At 44.5% G+C, this 17,078-nt stretch overlaps 1 protein-coding gene across 1 annotated transcript; it reads right to left on the minus strand.

The window, feature by feature from the left end:
• Positions 1-6,897: 6,897 nt before the first annotated feature.
• LOC123117507 (pollen allergen Phl p 5.0101-like) lies at positions 6,898-7,861 on the minus strand. Its single transcript, XM_044538246.1, has one exon. It carries the CDS (start codon positions 7,622-7,624, stop codon positions 6,998-7,000), a length of 627 nt encoding a protein of 208 aa, XP_044394181.1. The 5' UTR covers positions 7,625-7,861; the 3' UTR covers positions 6,898-6,997.
• Positions 7,862-17,078: the final 9,217 nt, after the last annotated feature.

Consider the following 17,078-nt stretch of genomic DNA (forward strand, 5'->3'; position numbering starts at 1 on the left):
CGAGTCAGAGATGCTTGCAATAATTGGCGTTTGTATGCTGATATTTTTGGGCGACTTGGCCAGGCAGTTTCTTATCTTATCCCATCACTCCCAACACCCCGTTTTTCAGGCAGCATCTAGTATACGAGAGCAGCAGGCAGGGCGGCTCAGAGGCCATGGCGAAGGGGATTTGAGGGCGTATCCTTGACCACCCAACGGCGGCTCACAGCTACAGAGGCAAATTAGCGATCTGAAGGAGGCCTAGCAGAGGCAGCTTGGCGCGCCGACGCAGCTCATGGGCGGAAGCAGGCGACTCTCAGGCGCATCGGCGCAAGCGTAGGCCGGCTCTCGAACGGCGCGAGTTCACCCAGCGACTTGGTGCGGGACAGTAAAGGAGGCAAGTCAGAGCGGCGACTCAGTCTGAGCGCGCGAGTGGCGGGTCGATAGCTGCGCCGGTGACTTGGCGAAGCGACCTGGCGCGTCGATGTAAGGGCGGCTCAGAGGCCACTCAAGTCAACGGGGACGGACGACATGGGCGGCTCTAGGCCGAAACATGGGCAGCGGTTTGAGCCATAGCAACGATGGAGAGGCACCAACGACTTAGCACAGGGCTGCGGTTGTTTTGTTTGACGACTACACCCGGCGACGGTTCGGAGCCCGTGGGCGAGCGGTAGTGGGCGGCTTGGGACTCCCGTGGTTTCAACAGCAGGGGAAGCCGGCCATAGCGGCGCATGAAGGCAGACAACAACGGCAACATGACAGCCCGGCAGAAGCTCAGACGGCGATTCATGATACGAACAAGGCGGCTCACCGTTGGAGTGAAACACAACGAAGGGACTCGGGAGGCCTGGGCGGAGTCGACGCTGGCGGTTCAGAGGCGGCCGCGGCAGAGCCGGAGGCGATTCAAATACGGCAGGGATGGCTTGGAACCGGGCAGCAGTGGAGGCACACCACGATGGAGTCCGATTCGTGCCCACCGCATATCCTCTCCGGGCTTCAGTCGATTTTAATCTCCGAAACACACAATTTTTTTAGTAAAGGAGGATGACCCCCGGCCTCTGCATCTGGGAAATGCATACGGACACTTTATTGATTATTTTCGAGGACCATACAAATTATTACAATAATGTGCCTAAATCCACCATCTTGGCTACATATGCCGCTAGTCCTATCCAATATGATGAAGGAGTGCTAGCTGGGCCACTACCCAAACCACTAACCTAAGCCTAACATCAAACGCCGGAAGCCGAAACTCATTCGGAAGCCCCAGCCGAGCCACATACCGGGTCTGGAGCACAATCCGGTCAGACGCACTCATGTGTCGTCGCCGCCATCTTCCACAGGTCTTCAGATCATATTGAGGCTTCTACCTTGTCTGGCCACTCAGCCATCGACGTCACCATGACGCTAGACAGCAACCTCCTCCTGCGCGAGGCCATCTCCGCGCATCGGACGCCGAGTCTCCACAGCGCCATGCCATCGATCTCCGTCGCCATCAATGTGTGAGATGAAGCACTGCTCCACCATCCCTCCAGCCAACACTTGCTCCAAAACGATGCCCCCCAGAAGGGAAAGCGATAGAACGCCATCATCATACGATCCGGAAGACCCAGATCTGGGGTTTCCCCCTAAGCACCCCGAGCCTGATGGCGCAGACTGCCAATGATGCCTCGACCATCGGCAGTAGCTCCACCAGACGAGCGTCGCCTACGTCGCCGCAGCCTCCAAGATGAAGCTGACCAGAATGCATGTGTCGACACCGAACCGCCACCACTTCCACCGCCGCTTGAGCAACCCCCGAGCAACGCCTTCAGGAAAGAGCACGCGAACCTCCATCAGGATTGATTTTCTTTTTGCTCGGGGCGGCTGAGGCCCGAGTCTTGAGCTGTCCGCTAGATCGGTGCTGATGACAATGGGAAAAACGAGAAAAAACGTCAACCTTGGCGACTTACGAGATAGCAATGGGCGACCTGACGCGCCTGGGAAACAGGCAGCAGAGGAAGACGACGTTCTCGGCTGTTTGTGGTTTGACCGCTCCCCAATCACATAACACGCTGCAAAAATTTCCTATCGTTTCCTGCAACGTGATCCTTGCACTAATCGGCCTTCAACGTGCAGTGGCGGTAATGCACCTGATGCCGTTTTAATCTTCTTGAACTCAAAAACCCATATCCATCAATTGCTAGTTTCTCGATGCCTGAACCTATCTTGACAATACCAATGACATGACGCTGCTGGAATAATGGGCGGTTCATGGACGACAGCGTGAGGCAGAGACCAGGCGCAACGAGGGCGACTTGTTGCAAAAACTAGGCCCGACGGCAACTCGCAGACGCTTTGAGCGCAAAACAAGCTGGGGCGGCAACTGAACCTGTAGCGGCTTGTAGATGGTGGCGCGAGACTGTGCCGGCGGGCAGAGCGAGGCGACTCTCCATGCGGGGCGGGTCGGAAACAGAGGCGGAGTGACGCTCAATCCGGACTTGGTGCGGCAGTGACTTGGAAGTAGAGTCGAGTCGAAGCAGCCGGCGGATTGGTATGATACGAGTGGCCATGGAGACGGTTTGAAGGAGGGAAGCAGAGGCCTCGACAGCGAAGGAAAACGCCGGTGAGAGGTCACAGCAAGCGGCTTAGCACGGCTGAAACCGCGACTGGGCGGCGGGTCAGGGCGGCATGGCCGCGTAGTGACTTGGCCCGAGGGTGAAGCTGGCCCATTGAAGGCGCGGCGCTGCCGGTGTGAGGCACGGCGGCTTGACACAAGATTTTCACCGGACGATTTTGACACAAAGCACGACAGCAGCCTTTGGACCGCGGCGGTTGTCGCGGCCGACTTGGTGACGGCCAGTTGAAGTACCAAGGTGAAGCAGGGGCGGGTCGAGTCGCCTGGGCTCGCGGCCCCGAGCCATCTCACTCGCCTCAGCTACAGGCGTGGCCTGCGAATCCAAGTCCGACTGTAGTTAGAGTCTGATTCCGGGTCGTTAACTGTTTGTGTTGCCTTTAGTTTGACTGTATTTTGACGGATCACCCATCCGATGGTGGTGGCTCAACAGCAACCCGGATCTTCTTCGTCCGAAAAATTGCAAACTTCTCAGTCTCTCGAGAGATCCCTCCAAGAACTCAACACCACCGTGCGTAGGCCCCATGATGGGCGCCAACTGTCGTGGAATTGTCAGGCCAGATGTCCTAGTGCAAGGACTTAGTCGTGAGGCCAACGCACCTATGTAGTAGCTTTAGAGGGGTTGATCGGAATTGAGAGACGCAATACAAGACAAGGATTTAGATAGCTTCGGGCCCCGGGAAACACCGTCCGGTAATAACCCTACATGCTATTTGTGGCTAGGTCTGATTATGATCCTCATGGAGTCGCCGCATAAGCCAGCTCTCCTTATTGTGTCTAGCCCTAGAGATTATTTTCCTTGTCCCTCTTGGGGTGCCCCGCCCCTCCTTATATAAGCTGAAGGGGCGGGTTACATGTAGAGTCCAACTCGGACTTATTAAGACTTAACTATTCTGACTTCTCTTCACGGGCTTCTCTCCATGGGCTTCTTAACAACTTGGGCTTCTTAACTGCTGACTTACAATCTGGCTTACCATCTGGCTTAACTGTCCGGCTTAACTATCTGGCTTAACTGTCTGGCTTAACTGTCTGCCGGCTTACCATGCTTAACTGTCTCCGCCGGCTTACCCTGCTTAACTGTCTACCGGCTTACCGTGCTTAAACAATCTGCTGGCTTAAACATCTTAAACATCTGCCAGCTTACCAATGAAATACCAAGTCCCAGCCGGGTCATATCTCCGGCCGGGTCATACCGCGGGGTATTATCCCCGACAAGGTTCGACCAGAGTTTAATACATAAAGCTAGTCAAGGACTACATCCTTGGAACATAGTGCCTCCACTGCCCGAGCATCATCCATCACGGCAGTGAAGTATTGCTCCGGGCGCCTATGCTCTTTTCTAGTTGGGGGAGGTACAGTGGCCATCTTGACGGGTTTGATCTTTGGCCAATGCACCATGGTCTTCAAGAACGCCATCCGAGCCCCTTCAATGCACACCAAGCGCTTCACGGTCTCGACACGGGCAGCAGTGTCACACAGCTTCGCCAGCAGACCAAAATAGCTGCTCGGCAGGGGCTCGGAGGGCCACAGCCGGATACAAAGGTCCTTCATGGCTGGCTCCGCCATTTGACAAACACAACTAGAAGAAAATAATGGAAAGTACAGCTTGTGGCAAGAAAGTTTCATCAGATATTTTGAAAGGTATGAGCTGGGAGCAATATAGGTGATCAGGTTAGTATGGTATATCCCTCTTCTATTCTACTTGTTTCCCCTTTGTGATGGATGTGCCTATTCTGCTTGTTGGTATGCATAATTGCATATGCAATCAGATTCTTTGCTTCTTCCTCCTTCGCCATGTATTAGTATTATGCCCATGATCTTCAAATTTGATATATGATGCAAGTCAGAGGCCTCTCTTAAAATCGCCGTAATCATGAAATTATTATCACCTATATAATACCTGAAACTAGCACTCTTAATAATGATAAATTGTTCATTCTACCTAAAATTCTTCTAAGTATGTGAGGCTAGCTTTTCAAACAAAAATGTTTGGCTCTTTTTGTGTGCGTCTATATTTGTTCCATAAAGTATCATTTGAACCATTGTGCTTAAATAAACATTGAAAAGCTTAATTCTTGTCTTTCTAATGCCTTTCGTAAAGAACTGATGATCGATAGTAACAACATTACATATGATTAAGCTGTAGCACTAAGTTGTCCCTATGATTCGTATATCTGAGTGAAGTATAATGATCTATCTGATCAATCCACTTAACTATTTTCAGGGTGGTTTGGTGTGCGAAAAACTGTTGGACTTGATAGTTAATGAGCCTGTTGTTATCATGGAAGAAGGTTTTCCTAATGCCACACAACATGGATAATCAATTAAAGAGATGCGGACATCAGAGTTGAGGTGCAAATTTGAGGATTGACTGATGATATAGTTTTTAAATTGTGCTTGCTGATAAGAACTACTCTCCATGTTTTTGGCTGGTTTATTGTGTGAATGGATTGTCGCTTGTCATGTGTTCCTGCTTATGCTTCACTGATGACCGGATCTAAAATTGTCTTTTGATTTGTCAGGACTTGTACGCATTGCACACTCGTCCGGTTTCCTTCATGTTCCTTGTTGCTTTTCCTTTGCTTAGAGTTTTACTAGTTGGCTTTGCTCTGGGTTAATCGTAGTTGTTGTCATTGTTGGTATGTGGCCTTGTAATTCATTCAGAGCGACATAAATTCAACTGATCCTGGTGAGGAGTGTGTTGTTGTGCATGATCGATCTGTTGATCGACGGCGCAGCAGAGTGTCGACACGGTCGCTCTGTTCCAGAGTGCGTGGCTATTTAGTTTTGTACTATCTGTAGCTTATTCTGCCATGCACCTTTGCATTGTTGGCTTTATGTTAGAAAAATGAACTTAACTATTGCATTTTAAAGAAAAGTAAATCACTGAAGAGTATCTATCTTGGCCTTTTTTAGCTCATAAGGTAACTTCTGATTATCCATGCAGACACATCCAAGGGTTCCTATTATGCCAACCCAATTTTTGATGTCCTTACTACTGATGTTGTCCTTCTAAGTAGGTATAGCATTTCTAACATAAAAATATCATTTCCGTTTACTAATATATTTAGTCTTGTGAGAATGCTCCAATCTAATATATTGGTGAGATCTGAGTTTATATTAAATTCCTGAATGCTGGTTAGAGCTCGTATCAGTCACTATCATGTGATGTGTTCACTACTTTTTTGGGAAATTAGGGAAAAGACATAATAAGTCCTTCCTATAATATTGTTTGGTTGAGTTATCCTGTGATGTCATGCGTCCACGCTTTTGTTCAATTCTCCCTTGATCCAAACACAAGAAATGATAATTTGTGTGGTTCTTTACTTTCTTTATCATTCATAGGTAGTTTCAAATGATGGGAAGATGGTTAGGTGACGAGTGCCCTCTCTGATGTGGATGTTGAAGAAGTTCAGGTTAGAACATAATCCGTCGGATCATCTATTTGATATGTCATGCTTCTGAAACTTACGTATTTTCTATACTCAGTCTTGAATTATTGTTGCTGAAAAATTACCCGATGATCAGGTATCGATGTCTGTTAGCATGATTAATTGTGGATGCAATGTTGAAGATTGATATTATCTGCGATTGTCACATCATGCTAGGAACTGACAAGGGCAACCATAACCACCAATTAGTCAGAGTTTCTCCACCATGGAAACATCCGTGAAGGAGACATCTCCCATCGCAAGGCGCCTCCTCACCCTCACCGTGCATCGGCTCTAGACGCACCATGGACGTATGAATATAATCTATTTTTTTGCGAACCTCTTAAGTATAATTTATGATGTGTTGAACCTTGCCTCTGCTTTTGTACCTTGCAGTGTGTTACTTTTGGAAGCTAGCATATATGCTATCGTGCATGTAACCTCTAAAATTGCTACTCATTAGGTCTAACTGCATAATGTCTATAATGCGACTCATGTATATCTGTTCATTTCTGCTGCTTTGCTCTGTTTCAAATATCAGTTCCTTGACACAAACATCACATAGGCGCATTAGTACAGATAGGACGGTGGAAAGGGCGCGTCCTACCTGGCACCGCCCAGCTACCACTCAAGCAGCGCGCCAGGGCGCGCCCCAACCACTAGTCTCTGTCATGGTGTGCAACCCCGGCGGAAACAAACGCCTTCTCAGCCAAAAAGGGCCGGGGTAAGCCGGGACTAGATAAGGCATTGTGCTGATTTCAGGGATTTGAAGTTCAAGACTTCATTTTCGACTTGAATTACAAAATCAAGGTTTATTTTCAGACTTTTCCCAGTTAGCAATTAAGAAGTCATCGGTCTCGAGTGCATGAAACGAAAACCAAGAATTGATTTTGATCGTCGATCAAAATACCTGGTCGCCACAGTCATGTATGCGCATATGCATACATGCGTGCAGTAGTAGGTAACAATGAGCTCAGACTTTGTCGCCACCGGGGGCGGCAGCGGGAGTGGGGGCGGGGGCGGCGGCCGCGGAGGCCAGGGCGATGATGGTGTCGGTCAGGGCGTTCTCAAAGACCATGTTCTTGTCCTGGGGCCTATCAGGAACAAAAAAGGCGTATGTCTTCTTGACGGTGGACTCGAGGGCGGGGACGAACTTGTAGGCCTCGTATGCACCGCCCATCGTCTCCTTGATGGCCTTGCTGAAGGCGGAGTCAAAGACAGTGGACTTATCCTTGGCTGGGGCAGCATCGGCGGCGGTGGCTGCAGTCCTGAAGGCGGTGTCGATCTGGTCAATGGCCTTGAGCTCCCCGGCAGGGATCGGCCCCTTGACTTCCTCGCGGGCGGGCTTGACGGCGTGGACCTCAAGGATGCCGGCGATGATGCGGAGCGACTCGCCGAAAATGGCCACGAAGGAGTCGTACTTGGCCTCCGGGGTAGCGCCCTGGGCGATCTTGGAGGCCGCCACCTGAGCGAAGGAGACCCTTGTGCTGAAACTGGCGTTGGTGCTGGACGCGTTGGTGAACCCGTCGAGTGACCAGTCGCCAAAGTTCTGGATGAAGGTGGTATGGAAACACTTGTCCTTGTCTGTTGGAGGGACCATGGCTGCGGCCGACACGGCCGCCTTGAAGGCATTGTTGGCCTTCTCAATTAGCTTCTGCTCCTCGGTTGTGGCCTTGGGTTGTGCCCCGGCCGGGGCGTGGCCGGCTTCGGCAGCGTACTAGATGGCTGACCCGGCCACGATGGCGACGGCCACGAAGAGCGCCACCGTGCACTGCTGCACTGCCATTGTTGCTGCTCTTGTCTTGCGTTGGTTGGTTTGCACAGTATATGTAGGAGGAGAGATTATGGTGTGGTGTGAGGATGAAGGAGCTTAGCTCTATATATAGATGCCCAAATTAGCAATCTCCTCCTCTCCTCTCCCTTTTTAGCCGAACTAATTATACCTATGAGCTCGTCATCCCATAAACCAATCAATTAGATCGCTAAATACCGATTGACCTCGTGGGGTAATAACCTTCCCATCCGAACTGGATAGGATCCTCTCCCCTCTACCAATCCTCCAAATATATCCACGCTTGAAGGATGAAAGACCAAACATGATGTTGTGTCCACGTGAATGATGAACCTCTCTTAGGGGTAGATTGTAACAGATCATACTTATATTAGGGCGTTTAAAATTCTTGGGCATAACAAATTAGGGGTGGTTATCAATCTCGAACATTGCTTGGCAGGCATTGCAAGCCTAAAAAATGTAATCTCTAAAGCCTTTACCTCCCTCACTTTTAGGAAAGCAAATTGTCCATCAAGCGAGCTAACCCATCTTTTTATTATCCTCCTCATCTCGCCACCAAAACTGAGCAATAATGTCATTAAATTTTTTTGCAAATTCCTTTAGGTAAACAAAACACAGAGACGGCGAACACAATTATAGCTTGAGCTGTGGCCTTTAGTAAGATCTCCTTCCCTCCAATGGAATAATTGCTTCTCAATCAATCTTTTCAACCGTTGTTTATATCTAGAGAAGCTACTGAATTAGGAAATTTGTGTTAATCAGGTTGCTATACTAGCTGCATTGTTAGGATAAAATCAGGTCAATAAGAAAGCCTGGAGCTTTTAGAATATCTACCGATTTAGGCCAACTCTAACCGATCCAATAGCCAACGTTAGAGGAGTAAAATTTTGGTTTTAGTCCCCTAACCGGCACCTATCCGATCCCCAAAACCGAATGGAGGAGGATGATTTTTACTCCGCCTCCTATTTGGCGCATAAATTTACTCAGCTGGTATCGCTCGGAGGAAAAAGTCAGCCTCTCTCGCGCCTCTCCGCCCGCCACTGCCACTTCAGCGGTGCACCTCCCGGCGACCATCCGCCAACCCCGCCTGTTAATTGGAAGGAAAGGATTGCACACAATGATGATTTGATTGCTTGCGTGCTGGGCACATATATAGGTACATAGGGATCCACCGCGAGGCTTGTCTCCCAAGACTACGTACATGTACAAGGGGGGAGTGAGAAGCATACAGGTGCAAATACACAAGAACCAGCCCTATATATGTACATGCAATAATGCATGTTCAACACCCCCCGCAACCGAAACGTCGCTGGATACGCGAAGACTGGACCAGAACTCCTCAAAAATGGATGTCGGAAGACCCTTTCTCATGACATCGATGAACTGCTGAGCGGTGGGGACATGCAATACTCGAATGCGCCCAAGAGCCACCTGTTCGCGAACAAAGTGAACGTCAAGCTCAATGCGTTTCGTTCAACGATGATGAACTGGATTGGCGGAGAGGTAGACGGCGGACACGTTGTCGCAGTAGACAATCATGGCTTTGTGAATGCACTGCTAGAGAAAACCCTAGTAGTAGCACTTGTTTTTAAGCTTGTAGTAGCGCTTGTGCAAGCGCTACCACTAGCGCTACAGCTAACTTGTAGCAGTAGCGCTGAAAACGAAGCGCTACTGCTATACCTAGTTAGCAGTAGCGCTTTTTCTATAGTAAGCGCTACTGCTATACCTGGATATTGTGCGGTGCTTAAGTGTGTGCTTGGAGAAGGAGAAGCAGTGCCACCACCACCGACCATGCAAGAACCATCGACGCCGATGTCACTGTGGCGTATGGAGGCTCCGATCATATGGTGTCTTTCACCAACTCGGGGAGAGGTCACGGGACACCAGCGATGCAAGAACGGCGCGTGATGAGCGCTGACGTCGGAGGAGCTATGAATCGAGTGATAGAATTGGAGGAGACTAGTGGTTGGGGCCCGCCAATGGCGGGCCTCCTGATTGCGTACTTATGGCACACTTGCCTTGCTGAAACACCTCATTGCACCTTTAGGGTGTCTATATTCACATGAGTTCATACACATTTATTGTCAAGTAACACGGAACAGTTTTTAGTATAAATCATAAAATCTTACGGTCCTGGTGGTGTTAGTTGCTCCAAGCACAGTGCACATCTAAAATGCAGTACTTAACTAAAATAAGAAAATTGACAATATGAAGTCCCATAGTAGTATGTACATATGTAGCTGTATTAGAAATTTAGAATCAAGATAAAATCAGCTAATTTATTTACAAATAGCAAAAGACCAGAAAGTCCTGGCTCGCTCAACCATGTAACACCACACATTTACCTCTGCTACTCCATACAACACTATGATACTGACATTGCCATAATTAAATCAGACACATCCATCTTTCTGCATATTAAATTTCACTTCTACAGTGACCATCTCCATAATATCTAACCAGCCATCGTCTCAGATTGTCTACCAACTTGATTCACTTTTCATGCCACCATCACGGACCATACAAACATACATACATCAAACATCAATGCCATTATGTCAATGTGTTCATCTTAACCAATGTTCACTATGGTTCATGTGCCCCAATGAACTAACGATTGTTAGCGTAAGTTTTCTTTACAAGTAAAAAATAACCACAAACACTTGGCAAAGCACCGTAATGTTTCAGCACAAGAGATCCTTAGATACCAGAACCAAGCAACACAATCAATCCTAGTGTCCAAGAGAATTGCAAAGCAATCTTGCGCCATATAGGCAGCAAAATTTGTATTAGATAAACAAGAACCTAATCTCTAGAAGGCACCAACATGCACCCATGTAAGTGCCAGCTTCTATAACTACTTATGTTGGTAGCAGCTGAACTTGGATGTGAAATCCCACAATAAGTAGATAAATCACACAGTTGACATATGTTCAGGAAGAAGATATACCTCTAGGTATACAAGTCAACCAAAATAGATAACAAAAATGAGCAAGTGGATGATGTATGAAAGAAGGTTATTATCAAACAAACATGCTCTTATATATACAAATCAAGTATGGTATCAAAGACATCTAGTTTGAAATGTAAGTAACACGCTAGTACTTTGCTTGTTTCTACCCTATTCCTAATCACACCTCCTATCTCTCTGGTGCCATCTTTGGCTTTCAACATATGTTAAAGGTTAAAGGTTAGCATGAGATTAGTGACACGAGCCCTTGAATGATGCAAATAACATAACAACAAATTCAAACTTGTCATTTCACCCGCTTGTCAGTCATATTTGTCAAAGCTGGAACAAGGGAACAACTTCACATAAGCTTCAAAGTATGCTACTCTAGATGATATGACAAGCCTAGTGTACATTTTGTGCCCAAGAAAATTCTTCATCATTCCCATAGGAGCGAAAAGGTGTGAGTAGGCATCTATTTTTGCCTTGTGTTGCAGGCCTAGTTATCTCCGTCTTCCAGCTTTACGGATATTACAAGATGAGATCGATTTTAGTTTGGCAGTAGGCACCATGCACCACATGTACCTAAACCATTTGTACATATTCACCACAGCGTATATATACATATTAGAGCCAAATTAATAACCACACATACGGCAAAGGAGACATCTATGAGCATCTATCAAATTGACAAGACACCAATCAACACTTAAAACCTCAACATATAACAACAACAACGTCAACCACAGATGGAATTCACCCACCAAATCTTCATCATAAAAATAAAGATTGTAATTACTATGAAGCTCTAATATCAAACTGTAAGAATGACAACCAAGACAAAAATGGAATTCGATTCCTCACAGTTATAGGGAAACTGCACAGGAGAAATTGAAAAGCACGAACCTTACCGGTGCTATCGTAGTAGTCCTTGAGAGCTCAATGGTACATGGACTCATCCAATCTGAACCAGTTGGTGACATACTCGTATAGAATTGCATGCGCTGCAGCAACCAAAAGAATCTCTATCTAGCTTTTGTGCGTAGAGGACAAATGCTTAATTCTTTACTCTGCCAATATAAATACTATCAGCAAGGCAAAGAATTCAAACTAAACTATTTAAGAAGAATGAGCAGGCAACACACCAAAACTGAACTATGTAAGAAGAATTCGAACAAAACTACGTAAGAATAGAACATCGATAGCGAAATTTTATTAAGATCAACCAAGCCTTTATATGAAGCATGCATACTATAAAATACAATGATGTAAAGATTTGAGGCATAGCAAACCACGCAGAGAATAGGAACAATTAGCAAATTAAGATGTTGTGATTGTACCTGAGAAATGATGATCAACACTTGCATAGCTCCAACAGGCTGTACCCCACCGAATTAATAAATCAAACTCAACAGTACAAATGCTCTCTGCAAAATAAAGAAACGAATGGAATCACAATCATTTTCGCAAGTGAACTGAAGCAACTAAATAGCAAGCAACACCTAACTGGAAGTTTGTGTTTGGAAGAACTAATGCAACTAAATATGGCCAACCGACAAAATATTAATGGAGACACACAAACTAATACACCAAGTACCAAAGTACCAAAAATGATATAAAATGATTATAAAACATCCAACATTGATAATATAACAGCTTGGAACAATAAAAATTATAGATACGTTGGAGATGTATCACCGACCTTCTGGTCAGGTACCTCGGGTTTCACTACTAGAAATCTATAGGCAACGCTATTCTTAGCGTATCCCAAATTAACGCAGTCCACAGTCTTTGGTCCAAGTTTACGCTTTTTGAGGATAGGCACATTGACTTTCGCCAAACAGCCCCAAGTACGCAAGTACGAGAGTGTTGTCCTTCTCTTCGCCCATTTCTCATAGGGAGTGATGTCATTATCCTTTGTCGGAACTTTATTCAGGACATGACATGCCGTCAATATAGCCTCCCCCGACCATGCCTTGGATAAACCCGATGTATCTAACATGACATTAACAAAATCAGTTAGAGTATGGTCTTTCCACTAGGCAATCCCGTTTGACTGGGGTGAATAGGGAGGCGTCCTCTCATGAATAATGCCGCCACACAAAAAAGAATCAAACTCCACTAGTGCAGAACCGGGCAATAGCACCGGTTCGTAAGGCCCTTTAGTGTCGGTTCCATAACCGGCACTAAAGTGTGGTCACTAAAGGCCCCCCCCTTTAGTACCGGTTCAGCACGAACCGGTGCTAAAGGGCAACCACGTGGCACGAGCCAGCTCCGGGGGCCTGGAGCCCTTTAGTACCGGTTGGTAAGACCAACCGGTACTATAAGGTTTGGGGGTTTTTAGTTTTACGATTTTTTTTTCATTTAATTTTGTGTTTCCATTTTAATTATTTTTCGTTTGCTGGTATTTTACGATACTACACATTGTAAACGTTATGCATATATATATATATATATATATATATATATAAATAGAATTTCTAGTAGAACCAATCATCGAGTTCAACATGATTGTCATGATATTATAAGCGTTCATATATAACACCACAAAAGCAAATCACTTAAGTTCAGAACGAAGAACACGGACATGAAAGGACAAGTACTAATTAAGAGCAGCATGAAGAACTAGCTAAATCACTCCTGCTAGCTACTCTCTCTCTGGTAAAATAGCATAGAACATGTATAGCTCTCCTGATTGATCATATTGGAGCATGCCGATGAACCTGTCTCCTAATCATGGGCTGCGCTTCTCATTGCTGCCCCCTAGTACTTCTCTGCGATCATTAACAATTTTCCTCCAATCTTTCACTATTAAGCATTCATCGCTTCTAGAAATCCTGAATGCATTCATGTGCAATGCAGGATATCTTGGCCTTAAGCTAACAATTGACATCTGACCTTTAGTCTCGATCCCCTGAGGCACAACTGTCATCGGGAGTCCCTGCTGAAGAACATCGTATAGTACTTAATTAATATACTTAGCAATGAAAGTTTAGCAAAAAAAATATGTATGCAAATTATGCACTGAGGACAAATAGTAAATATCTTACCATCATTCCTAAATAGATGTGACCGTAGTTCAATACCATCACTATTGGTCGCACATTTTGATTACTAACATTTCCAAGTGCAGGAAATTTTTTTGTCTTGACAGTATGAAGATCCTCAAGCCATGAAACATAATGACTTATCTCCTCGCAGTTTAGTTCAGCTTCGGGACAGTAGAAGGTCCTGTCTACCAAGCGCCGGACATGTTTGGTTGAATGGAGATAAGCTGTCAATAGAAATTAGTTGTCAGTTATTTTTGAAATAAGCAATATCAAAGACAAAAATATATTTGAGAAGAACTCACATAATGGTAGAACTGGAGGCGTCTGCACATCGACCCATATGTCTCTATTACCTTCAATATCATCTTCCGGACGAATATCAAAGGTGATAACCATACCAGGCTCAAATGCATAAGCCTTGCATAGTGCTTGCCAAGTTTTGCATTCAAAATAGGTGTACGTGTGTGCATTGTATACTTTGACGTTGAAAGTATAACCATCATGCTCAGTTTTCAGGTAAGCTCTCTTTACCTCCATAGTTTCCATATCTTTGAAACCTATCTAATCCAAGACAAAAATTCTTGCATGGCATGGGATGCGCTAGTAGAATAGTGAAAATGAAAAATTATAAGTCAGGCAAATGAAGCATATATAAGTCATGCTTAATTATGAAAACAGACTTGTCGTTGTGACTTACTGTATCGAATTCGAAAGTCTCATCCAGCTTGATGCTGAATCGCCTACCATCAACAAGGAAATTTCTGTCGCACTGGCCGCGCTCGTCTTCACAGTATGTGCACATACCGAAATTTTTTCCGTCGTCAGACGACATTTCCTATGTTCATATTAGGCGAAACATTAAACACTTACTAATTCAATTAATTCAACTACTTCTATTAATTCAACTAAGCATTTACTAAAAATAAACTAGTTATATTAATTCAATTAGTTCAACTAAGCATTTACTAAAAATAAACTAGTTATATTAATTCAATTAGTTCAACTAAGCATTTACTAAAAATAAACTAGTTCTATATATTAATTCAACTAGTTCAACTAAGCATTTACTAAAAATAAACTAGTTCTATATATTAATTCAACAAGTTCAACTAAGCATTTACTAAAAATAAACTAGTTCTATATATTAATTCAACTAGTTCAACTAAGCATTTACTAAAAATAAACTAGTTCTATATGTTAATTCAACAAGTTCAACTAAGCATTACTAAAAATAAACTAGTTCTATATATTAATTCAACTAGTTCAACTAAGCATTTACTAAAAATAAACTAGTTCTATATATTAATTCAACAAGTTCAACTAAGCATTTACTAAAAATAAACTAGTTCTATATATTAATTCAATTAGTTCAACTAATCATTTACTAAAAATAAACTAGTTCTATATATTAATTCAACAAGTTCAACTAAGCATTTACTAAAAATAAACTAGTTCTATATATTAATTCAACAAGTTCAACTAAGCATTTACTAAAAATAAACTAGTTCTATATATTAATTCAACTAGTTCAACTAAGCATTTACTAAAAATAAACTAGTTCTATATATTAATTCAACAAGTTCAACTAAGCATTTACTAAAAATAAACTAGTTCTATATATTAATTCAACTAGTTCAACTAAGCATTTACTAAAAATAAACTAGTTCTATATATTAATTCAACAAGTTCAACTAAGCATTTACTAAAAAAACTAGTTCTATATATTAATTCAACTAGTTCAACTAAGCATTATATTTACTAAACATTAAACACTAATTATATACTAATAATAATAATCTAAATTATATACTAATTAAACATAAAAAATTTCCATAGTAATTTAACACTAATTAAAGACTAATTTCCATATAAAAAATTTGATAACTAAAACAATAATAATCTAAATAATCTAAACTAATTCATCCATATGTGTGTGTGTGTGTGTTAATCATGCTCTTGTGTGTGTGTGTGTGATCGGGGAGGGGCGGTGCCCATGGTGGCCGCGGGGGGCGAGGGAGAGGGGTTAGAGGGGGAGAGCTCACAGCGGGGCAACGGCGACGGCGAGGCGACGGCAAGGCGACGGCGACGACGGCGGCGACGGGGACGGGGGCGGCGACGGAGACGAGGGCGGCGACGGGGACGTGGGCGGCGACGGGGACGGGGGCGGGCCCGGGGCGGCGACGTAGACGACGGCGGCGACGGGAACGGGGGCGGCGACGGGGACGGGGGCGGCGACGGAGACGATCGAGGGCGGCGGCGACGGCGACGGAGACGGAAACAGAGGAACAAACAGAGAGGGAAAACGAAATTTTCGGACGTGTTGTATATATAGACCCCCCCTTTAGTACTGGTTGGAGCCACCAACCGGTACTAAAGGCCTGTTTTGGCCACGCCAAGCGGCGGGAGGCGACCCCCTTTAGTACCGGGTGGTGGCACAAACCGGTACTAAAGGCCCCCCTTTAGTGCCGGTTTGTTCCACGACTCGGTACTAAAGGCCTCGCGCTGCCACCCCAAAGTTTAGTCCCACCTCGCCGGGCGAAGGGCAGCCGCAATGGTTTATAAACCCAGCCGCGGCTACCACTTCGAACTCCTCTATATAGCAGGCTGGTGGGCCTAAACTCTGTGCGCTGCCCTGTGAGTCTGATGGGCCTTTAAGGCTTGTAATTACACACCTGTGGCCTATCAGGCCCACAGGGCAGCGCCCCAATTTTTTTAATAGTTTTTTCTTTTCTGTTTTATTTTCTTCTATTTATTTTTGCGTAGTTTTTTGTATAGTTTTTTCTTTTTTGTTATATTTATATTCTTCTATTTATTTGTGAGTAGTTTTTCATCTAGTTTGCCAAAATTCAACATTTTCAGAGTTCATTTTGTAGTGATTTTCAATTTCACGGTCATTTTGTAAACGATTGAAAAATAGCAATTTTTTTTTCTTTTCTACTTTATTTTTTCTTCTATTTATTTCTGAGTAGTTTTTTCTTTTCTGCTATATTTATTTCCTTCTATTTATTTTTGAGTAGTTTTTTTATATAGTTTTTTTTCTTTTCAGCTATAGTTTTTCTTCTTTTGTGCTATTTTTTCTTTTCTGCAAAACTTGATGGTCAAAGTCTGGAGTTATAACTTAAAAAAAAAGAAATGTCGACGTGCAATTAGTTTTTGCCATAACAGAAGAAGTCCAGAGTTGTAATAAGTTATTAAAAATAAAAAAGAGGTGCAATGCTCGTTAATTTGCTTCAAGCCTTTCGGAATAGTGTAAACTGCACTG

This window comes from Triticum aestivum, chromosome 5B (genome assembly GCF_018294505.1).
Source record: "Triticum aestivum cultivar Chinese Spring chromosome 5B, IWGSC CS RefSeq v2.1, whole genome shotgun sequence".
Classification (NCBI taxonomy): domain Eukaryota; kingdom Viridiplantae; phylum Streptophyta; class Magnoliopsida; order Poales; family Poaceae; genus Triticum; species Triticum aestivum.

What these genes read in the sequence shown, in the direction of transcription:
- LOC123117507 (XM_044538246.1), bottom strand. Translation starts at nt 7,624, where the DNA reads ATGGTCCCTCCAACAGACAAGGACAAGTGTTTCCATACCACCTTCATC.